The 10,768-nt window shown below is 33.6% G+C and overlaps 1 protein-coding gene across 1 annotated transcript in view; it reads right to left on the bottom strand.

Moving 5' to 3' along the window:
• LOC129004237 (dual specificity protein phosphatase 22-like) overlaps window positions 1–10,768 on the bottom strand; it is a 51,383-nt gene continuing 40,615 nt past the window's right edge. Inside the window, exons 4-6 of the mRNA XM_054432727.1 lie at window positions 3,024–3,195; window positions 2,016–2,194; window positions 1–1,412 (exon numbers count right to left, since the gene is read on the bottom strand). Coding sequence (XP_054288702.1) covers window positions 1,037–1,412; window positions 2,016–2,194; window positions 3,024–3,195 — 727 coding nt within the window. The 3' untranslated portion in view covers window positions 1–1,036. The remainder of the gene's footprint in view (window positions 1,413–2,015; window positions 2,195–3,023; window positions 3,196–10,768) is intronic.

Here is a 10,768-nt window from a genome sequence, read left to right as displayed (position 1 = left end):
GTTACCTAGACCAATGCATATTAAACTGTTATAAAAATAGATATCCGATTATTTCAAATTCAATTTTCAACACTATGATTGTATAAAAACATAACTAAAACAACTTCAATTTTATGTGCAACTACTTCTAACAAATCCTATAGGTAAATTCATAATACAATATTTTATCTCACAGTGTTTTCAGTATAATTACTAGTAAATGCTTCAATTGGATACATGTGACCAAGTTTAATTTTCATAAATTTAACATTCCGAAAATCTTCGTCACTCCTTACTCTTAACATATTTAACCTTATAAATATGTTGAGCACTACTGTAATATAATTCACCTAAAATGTCTTGTACTCTTAAAATGAATCCAAGATATGTTTTAATCACCTAATGTGGATTATCACTGCAAGAAATCTTAATAAAGTTGTACTTGTAGCATTCACAAAACCTAATGGAAGATGCTGAACTCTCTGCTAGCAGTCATAAGCCATTTTATAATGGAATTATGTTACTATTATATTTTCTATGCATGGTTGTAATACTTTTAAATTTTTTTAGAATAAAAAGACAACAGACTTTTTACTTATTTAAAGGTTATTTTCAGTTATATCAGTAATTTCGTTCCGATGGCTTTCAAACTTAAAATAGGATGTGTTTGCAATGGAGCCTGAGTCATTTTATGATAAAACAGTAAAATTAAAATTTAGAATAGGTTTCCCACAAATTTGGTCTTATGTCCCTTTGTGTTTGGTAAGTACAAAATGTTGATATTCATCTGATTTCACTTGTACTATTCCACAACTGTAATTAATCACCTAAAAATGTTACTACACTGTTTTTCTATTAAAACTGATTTCAAATGTAAAAAAAGATAGTAAATTCTTGGTCTTCAAATCAACTAAAGAGGATTCTTTGAATTAGAATACCTACTTTAAATAGTTTAAGCTATTTTACTACTTTGAACAACAGAGAGAATTCAGCATCGACCAATCTAACCTAAGCAGATTGTCAAAACAAAGTGTACAAATGCGAGTACCGACATAGTTCATGAGTCAAGTTCATGTAGAGGGACGATGGGAGCGCGACGAGGAAAGTTCTGAGGACTCGAAGGAGCGCTCTGAGGTACGAAGTCACGTCTGGACGTGACAGAAGTGACGCTAGACGAGATAGGCGGGTCACGTTCCCGTGAGGATGATCCAGCGACTGCAGTGAGGTCGTAACGAGACCCTGAGCGAGACGAAGGAGCGGATGAGTTAGCCGCGTAGGAAGACAACCCGCCCGGGCCGCTGCGGGGTCTCCGCCCAGTGGAGGGGCCGCTCATGTTGTTCAGACTCATGGACGACCGTGAGTGGGCGGTCGGCGTGGGTGGCAGCATGCGAGGAGACTGGGGCGGCGTTGTCGAAGACTTCCTTCGCAATATTCTGTAAAAGAAAAGATTGTGGTTTCAACTCAATCAAAGTATTCTAAATTCATAGATAGTTGTAAATTGATTGTGCATTTGTTCCAAACTTTCTGGAAGTTCAGATAACCCTTTTGCTGTGCATTTATTTTTGTGCCAACTTCTTGTTCATCATTATTAGAGGTAATGTAATTAAAGTGCTTTCCAGTAAACATGGTTTTTCAAACAGGCTATGAATTAAAAATATATTTTACTCTTGGGGCTAAGTAAGATTATAATCTGTAAAAGTAACCACCTAGTTATTTTCACCAACTACTATAATTATACAACGTTTACAAGTCTCTAAGATCTTAGAAAATATTGGAATGTGGTATTACTTTACAAAAAAATCCTAAATTATACAAAAATAATAGTTTTATATCTATAGGTACGGTATAGTTCATACTTTTTAAAATTATATGTGTTTAAATTACGTTTTTGAAATTTCAAATTACATAAGAAGTTTTTGTTTGTATCCTTGTATAAACATAATGTCTTTTTCAGACAAAAAACTAGAAATAAGATCTCGTCTAGATAATTTGTATCACAAAATACCAACTAAAACCCATTCAGGCGGACAACTTACCTCTTGCTAGGAGAGCGACATAAGCCTGTTGGACAAACCTCGCCGAACGCACACTTTCCTTCACAGAGATCTTTACTCAGCAAGAGTCCTTGATAAGAGTTGAGCAATATCCTGCACTCCTTCTCGTCTCTCTCAGCGAGCGCCCGCGAAGGAAACCTCTCCTTCAGTCTTCTTCTCTCCTGTGACAGGAAAATAATCTTTAAAGTCTTTACATGTAACCAGGAATTTAATATCTGCGGTTCAAAGTCTTTTTACATTATTTTCTGCAAATACAAAGTTCAGTTTGATCACCAATGGCAACCAAGGCCACTGTGGATAAAAACCGTCTAAAACCCGTTATTTTGTCTTTTAAATGACTTGTTGTTTAATGGGCCCAGTAAGCCCGAGCTCAGGGGTGCAAGAGGTTTTATATCTGTTCGGGGCGCAAGGAGAAACAAAATTCCCATGCAAGGAAGGGGGAGGGAAATCCATAGCTATGCAAATATCCAGATTCAATTAAGATTCTTTATTTCCAATAATGTACAATAAATAAAAAAGTGACATATTTTATAAAAGGAAAAATATTCCTCACAAGACTACACGTCTGTGTGTGAGTAAGAGCAAAAACAGCAAGTCACATACAAACTGCAGGCCTTATTGTAACGCTACAGCAAAATTGCAAAATATATTTTTGTGTAGACACTTAATATGCCTAAGATGAGTAATTTCAAGCCCTTGGGAAAGCGTTTCAAACCCATTAAATTGTGTATGCTGGGGGTTAAGCCCATCACCCTCACAATTTTTACATGGCTATATATATGGTGAATTTTTGTTGGTAAAATAAATAACATGTTTTCACAGGAAGGTGAGGAAATTCTGTTCATCATACTAAAGGGAAGGGTTTTACTCTACCAAACTGGTTCATTTAAAACACTAAACAAACCTAGAGCCAAATTCAAAACACTCCTTACTACAAGGTGACGATGGCACAGATTTTTGTCAACAAGGGTTGCTTCTGAATGCACATACCTCAGAAAGTCGGTATATCTCAAACTCTTGCAGCTGTTTCTGAAAACCGAAATTTGGATTTGCCACAGATCGCCCGACCCGGACAACTTTGAGGGCTTCCTTCCAGTTGAGAGACGTCACGCTCATGATGTACGCTACTGCCACGGTCACGCTGCGAGACATGCCTGCCAAACTGCAACAGAATCATATGGTTACAATGTTTACATCCTGAGAAATTAGCGGATTTCTGATAGTTGGAATCTTAAACCCAGCTGTTCAGATTAGGCTTTAAAAACAATAGCCCTGGCTAAGAAACAGCTGATCTTAGTCAGTAACAAAGCTACACATGTCATCTAATTCTATACCCATACTTCATTATCCAGCTTAAAATAAGCACCAATGCGTTTGTCTTAAAGAATTGAAATCCAAGAAGGGACAGGTCCCAGACGAGTCATGTGACTTAAACCTGTGAAGGGATTGAACTAGACACGTCATTCCCTGTTAAGGGTCGATTCACACAGTTCAGTCTCATCAGCCATGTCACAGTAGAAAATTTGTTCTTTATTGATTGGCTTTTCTTTTGAGCTATCTACACTCATCTGGCACAGTTCCAATGCAGGTCCGTCAGTCACTCTGCCGGCGTCCGTCAGTCAATTTCAGATTTCTTTCCACGGTATTTTTGGATTGTTGGAACGCCTAACGCGCTGACGGTCGTGTGATGTGTTTGACACAATTCAATGACATTTTAACCATTTTTTCATGTCAAGCTTATTGTGAGCTGTAGCCATCTGTCTCTTCAACAAACAGTACCATAAAATACATTCCGTTCACAAAATGAAGGTGTTTTGAGAAGTTCCCCCACCACTTTTAGAAATGTATAGACATTTTGACATATTATGTAAAGCAATTCAGCAACTAAATATGAATTATTTGTTGATATGCAGTGTAATTGCATCTAATAACAGTAACATCAGTTCGCATTACAATTGCAATCAAGAAATAAATCATTTTGAGAGCCGATGTATAAAATTAAATGAACGAAATTCACATTTTCTGCAGTATGAAAACATAGTACATCACATCGGTCTAAAAAGGAACCTACCTGGGTTGATATTGAGTTCGTGTCGAAAAAAAGGCTACATACACCCTAGAGATGAACCATACTTTTAAAGGTGTGGCCAATTCTTTAATCTAGTGTACCCCGGTGACAACATTTGACATATTAGGCGGGTCGTGTCCAATATTGGGGATGATCAACTACAGCTGGCTTACGGCCAACCCCTTTGTTTGTAGAGTTCCATTAGTTTTGTTTTCGCTCCGAGCCAGCGCCAAAACGTTGTTTGTTTATTGACGGAAATCCTGAAACCGCCAATAAAACTAGATCAGGTAGCATGTTTCCATAAGGGTTTCAAGTTTCATTATGAATGTTGGGGAAATGCATAATTTAGTAAGAAGAATAAGAATATCTTTATTGTCATTAAATACAAACAAAAGTACAATAGACAACGTCAAAATAAATACAAAATTTCTATGGATTAGGTCAATTGTGTTGAAAGAAAATAAGTTACAACAGGAATTGAAAAGGAAAAAAAACAATGAACTATATATTAGGTATTTGGAATCCTAAAAATTCTTTTACTGAAAAAAAAACTTCTGTCAAGAAGCCAAACAGCCAATTTATTTTTAAATTTATTCTTAGAAGTAGATTTTTGAATTTATTCTTATGTAGTCCATAGTAGACTACATGGAGGAAACTATGGTATAAAAACGTAATTGATAGTGCTTATTAACATTGCAAATTATGATCAACCTTTCTTGATCCTACTTTGCAACGGGGTGAAATCATTGACTTGTAATATACTTTAATCCAATCTATTGTGGAACGAAAAGAAGAGAATGACGTTTCATCTTAATTGTAAATCTACTAGGAAATAGTTAATACATTTCAGAAACGAAAGTCCGCATCAATAGTTTTAAATTAACCATGAAAAGTGAATTAAAAGTTTACAATCATTGAGTCGCTATTTACTGAAATATAACCTATTAAATGTGCGTATCTTAAATTACTTTATTTTCATTTGTCGTTGATATTAAATTATACAAAAGGGTGAATATTACATATAATATAAATACCAATTTTAAAAAATAGCTCGAGCACCGCTTATATCTGGAGACCGACTTTGATGAAGATGACTGCAGTCTTCCACGCCCACACTTCAAGGAATAAAATATTAGCCACTATATATACTGTATAAGCACTGTAAGCAATGTAATCAATATCCATACAATCTGTCACACCAAAGTCAGTAACAAAAATTAAATTAAAATAATTAAGTCAAAATAAAAATTATATTTAATTGAATTTTAAAACTCAATATTTTTACGGTTTCTGTGCAATTTTATACAAACATGTAATTCTTACAAGATTTAAAATGCTGTAAAAACGATTATATTACGTGTAACTTTTTGGATAATAATTCTGAAGGCAAACCTGTATTGTGGCTTTTCCCACTGGGCGAGTGGGATTTGTGAATATTTAAACAGCTGTTTTAACGTGGGCGAAAGCTTTATACTTAAACTTCACATTGAGACTAAAAACTAAGGAAAATGTGGGATAGAAACGAATAATAACAAATTTAGAATAGAGTATGCTCAGAATTATTGTGATTGGGGTAAAATCCCTTATTGGTTTCTGTAGAAAGAGTAAAATGCAGTAGGCGTAGCTACAACGTTTACATTTTGTTTTACCAACATTTTTAAGATGGCTGTTTACTTTCAACTACACTCAGACGAATGCCATAATTTGAAATGCAAAATGTATGTAACATGAATAACAACTTAGCTTTTTTAATAAGTTTAAGTTCGTTTGAGCTTTGAGGCATTCAAGCCGATATAAGACTATGCAAATTTAGCTATAGATTGGTTTCCGTGGAAACAGAAATATAGTTGCAATTTATACATTTGTTTTTCAAAAAATTTTTAAAGTGCTATTTACTTTAAACTACATTCAGATGATTGTCAAAATCAGATATAAAGAAATTGTGCATAGTTTATTAGACAAGTATATGCTGTTCGAAATAAAATAAATGTTCTGTTAACATTGCCAATTGATTTTTTTCTGTAAACCACGTTTTGTAAAACTATGTGGAGAGTTTACTTAATGTTTGATGACCCCACAATTCATTATAGAAAACACAAAAACACATTTTCATTTGCGATAATAACCTGTTTATACAACATATTGGTTTCCATAGGAATACACTTGTAAAGTACAATAAGTAAAAAACGCATTACGCAATAATAAAAAATGTTTTGCAACAGCTTCGTTTCCAAGGAAACATAACTTAACAATTTTGAATTATTTGATTGATTCAATATTATTATTTTTTACTGAAAATATTGTATATTTTGTAAAACTGCGAAGAAAGTGTATTTAATGTCAAACGACACAACCATACATTATATAACGTCTAAAATTATATTTTCATTTGGTATAATAGCTACACCAGATTTGTTTCCATAAAAACAGTAAAAAATTCAAATTTTCTTCATTTCAATTTCACAAAATAGTTTTACAAAAATTATTCTTTATTGTCTAAAACTGTGTTATAAGTCAATATTTTTAAATGATACATTCAAGCTATAAAATATGTAGAATTCGATTATCATTAGTAATTTGAGCTCTATTGTAGGGATTTTAAAGGATTTTATTTACCATTTTAAGATTTGCCCGTTTAAAAACCTTGGATAAAGGTACCTACATAATTTAATACTTATCTCTTACCATCAAATTTTTTAAATTGTGTTTACACTATTAGCATTTATAACGTAATTTTGTAAGGGGTCGGTCCAAACCCATTTGTCTGAATTGATTTTCAACAAAATTTAAATAACATTAGGTTTAACGCGTACATAGGTTTGCTGATACAAGGAAACTATTAAAGCGTGTTTTTGGGTAAAATATTAATAGCTTTGTGTAAGATGAATAAATTTTCCCAAGTTTGATCAAAATATAAAAGCAAGCAAACTTCAAAATTTTACAATATTCTCATTCTCCATAAGAATCACATGGAAATTTTAAATTTACAATAATTTTCTCCTTTACCAATAACCATACAAAAACACGTTGATATTGTAAATTATTTGTTTTTTTAATCTCTAAAGGTCTGGAGAGAAATTAATTGGAAAATTCTATGTTTTGGGTTCAAAAATGAGAAAAACACTATTTTTGCCCCATAAAACCCCGTTCCCATGGTCCGATTATGCTGGTTCGCGAACTCATTTAAGTTTATCCCGCCTTACACCTTTAAACCAAATTTTATCAAAATCGGACGAAAGTTACTTAAGTTTTCGTGGTCACGGACACATATATAACTCCATAATCATAAAATCTAGTTATATTAAAATATTGAACAAATGGTGTTTTGGCCTCTGGGGACATCAAAATGAAAAAGTAAATCGGTCCCGGGCCTAGGTCTTGTGCCACCTACGGTAATAGCTACTTCCCTATAGGGAAATTTGCCTATAAAACACATCAAGTATTACCAACCTATAATCAATTATTATGGAAGGTACAAAAGAGCATGAACGTAAGTGCCCTGTCTTGGCTGCCAGGGTTGGGGGGGAGGGGTTGATGTAGGGGGTGTAAGGAAGGTTAGGGCTCCGACAATCAATAAAAGCCGACCCACGTGCACTCGCAGTAGCCCCCGGCACCGGCTACCAAAAATCACTAACTCACTCTCGATAGCATTAATTATTTATTTTAATTTGTGTGTCTTTGGTATTTTTTACGTTTTCTCTAAGGAGTCCATACCCTTATTTATAGAGCTGGTCTAGGTGATTTACAAATGTCTTGAAAATGCAAATCCTTTTACGGTAGGGGAAAACTACATTTATGGTCATAAATATATACCAAGGATCAATATTTTGTAAACAAATTAAAACTGAAACATTTCAGTCGGCGTTTGCATAATGAAAATCAGCTGTTTGTTAAAAATGATACTGCACTGATACAAACTTATATTAGCGTCAGCTGCTAGACTTTTACAAAATTTAAATTCAATTTCTAAATAGAACAATAGCTGAAATTTTAATTTAGATAATTTTGTGAGAAAGTGAACAGTTATATTTTAATTCTCTTCCTATCATTATCTTTCATTCAATGGAAGAATTATAAAGATCCGTCACGTGATTGATCCAGAGTTTTTGATAAAAAAAGATAAAAAAGGTCCCACGTTTTAGTGTATAGATTATGTGTGTAGGTTATATTACTGTTGAGGCTTTTACTTGTTTCAAATTCTACGTTAAGGCGGTTTTTACAGATATAAAACCATTGTAGAAGATTTTTATTTTGTTTAGTAAATTGCAATTTAGTTTACGATGATAAACCTACGACAGTAAAAAAAGTTGTAATATACAAGCAAAATCTACAACAATCACTGAAACCCTCGATATTATTAAATATATTTTTGTGTATACGGTATGTCTATCAGAAATAAATTATAAAGTACATAGTTGACTTATATAGATCTTCATAATTGACTTTATGTTTCTTTTGAATGACAGGAAATGTCCTTATAAAAATATAAACCAGTGTTATCTGAACATAATTTTACTTAATTGCCTAGAGGGATTCCTGTTTCTTGGCTACAGTGGCTGTCAGTTGACAGACATGAAGGGTTGAACGTAGCTTCGGGCCTGTCTTTGTACAGGGAAGCATAAAGGAATTCCAGCTGTCATCGATAGTGACGTCATAAGCTCGGAAATATTTGACGAAAAACAATGTATTTAGGCTACATTTTTTACTTTCTCTCCCTATACATAATGTATGGGAAAGTATTGTTTTCGTAAAGATTTTCGAGTTTGAGTTTTGGGTGGGAATATCTTTTTTGGATCCCCCCTGAACTAAACCTAGACAAGTGGTTTTCGTGTATGGCAAAGTGATGTCTGTGTGTTTGGATTTGTACAGAGCTACAGACCACACCTGGGGCGTCCGGTTTTGATGACATTTGGTATGTGGATACTAATTTACGTCTCTATGCGTTTCTTTTTTAATTTTCGTGAAATGATGATTTTTTTATGCTTCCCCATAAAACCCATAAAATGCCAAAACGGAAAACTCAGATTTTCACTAAAAAGGCTTGAACAATTTAAGTAGAAATTTGTTATGTTATAGTCCTTTTAAATCCTAAAAAGTGGTACAACCTTCATTGCTATACTGTAACAACTTTTGTGCAACTATTGTGATTTTCCCAATATTATATGTAATTACTCATATCACTTGCCCTTGGATAAGGGTTGTAGACAAGGTAATGGGAGAAGTTATGTACCAGATTGGTGATACCGTTTATCTAAATTCGTACTAAAAGGTAACAACTTTTTATTAGCTCAGAAATTAACTTCCGTGTACGATATAATATTCTGTAATCGAATGTATGTGATAAATGGTACATTTTGAACTTAACCTTTTTTGAGCTCGGATTCAAGTAGAACAAAATTTGGCAACAGTAATAGCGTACGTGCCTCGATGTAACCACAGTTATTCAGGAAACGCCACCCTGTGAAATAAGCCACCCTTGACTGAAAGATAACCGATTGTGAATGTGTTAACTAAAAGTGCGTACACAAATGAATTTTAGTTTATAGTTTCTACTACAGCTATTTAATGTTAAAATACCTCCGCCGCAGCAAACCTGCAGACTAAGCGAATTTCCATTTGCTTGATTGGATTTACACAAAAATTTCTCCTTAAAAATATCACATTTATTCCCTATTTAAATAACATTAATTTAACAAATACTTAGTTTTGCTGCAACAGGGAGGGTAAAAATGGGTTTTTTTGTAAAATGTTAAAAGTTTAGAATGAAATGAATGCATTTTCCAAATTTGATCAAAATATGCTCAAAATATATATTTTAAGCTCTACAAAATGGTTTGGAAAGAAAATGTTAAATTTTAAGTTTTTAGGGTTAAAAATGGGAAAACCAATTTTTACCCCATAAAACCCCCCCATAAACACCTGTTCCCATAGTCGGATCATGCTGGTTCGCGAACTCGTTCGAATAAACGTAGGTTTACACGTTTGTACAAAATTGCATCAAAATCGGATGAGTTTTGCTCGGGTTATCGCGCTAACGGACACATATATAAATATATATATATGAATTTGAACGGATGGTGTTTTTGGCCTCTAGGGACCTCAAAACGAAAAAGTAAATCGGTCCCGGGTCCAGGTCTTACCATGAGTACTACGGTAATAGCTTATTCCCTATATGGGAAATTCGCTAAAAAAAACTGCATCCTGTTGTAATATCAAAAGCATTTTCTGTGTTTCATCATTCCAAAAAAGTTCACTCCAGTACTCAACCAAGTACAACTTTTATCGGCATAATATATTTTGCATTATAATATGTCCTCTGTGCGTTCAAGAACTAAGCGCATTATGCAAGATTAGCACTTTCAGTGGTTTTGAGGCGCTTATTTCAACTTAATGCTTCCCTCTAGTTTTCGGGTAAAATTTACATGGCGCTCTCAGATGACAGAATGGAATAAGTAACAGTGTACAAAAACTCATTCCATTTGGTAGTAGTTATTTTTAATTTAGTAGACAAAACAAATAAATGAAAATATACAAAACTTTCTCTTTATTAATCAGACTGAAAGTGCTTTTTTTAGTTTCCATGTGTTGTTATTTTTAAAACAATACATAGAAAAAAGTGTTACAGTATTTTTGCACTTTAGGGTAATTTAATAACACGTACGATGAT

The sequence above is a fragment of the Macrosteles quadrilineatus genome, unplaced genomic scaffold (genome assembly GCF_028750875.1).
Source record: "Macrosteles quadrilineatus isolate MER2022 unplaced genomic scaffold, UCM_ALF_1.0 Scaffold_9__3_contigs__length_116548681, whole genome shotgun sequence".
In the NCBI taxonomy this organism is placed as follows: domain Eukaryota; kingdom Metazoa; phylum Arthropoda; class Insecta; order Hemiptera; family Cicadellidae; genus Macrosteles; species Macrosteles quadrilineatus.
Note: the sequence above shows the minus strand (reverse complement) of the source record. Positions and strands in the feature narration are given on the sequence as shown.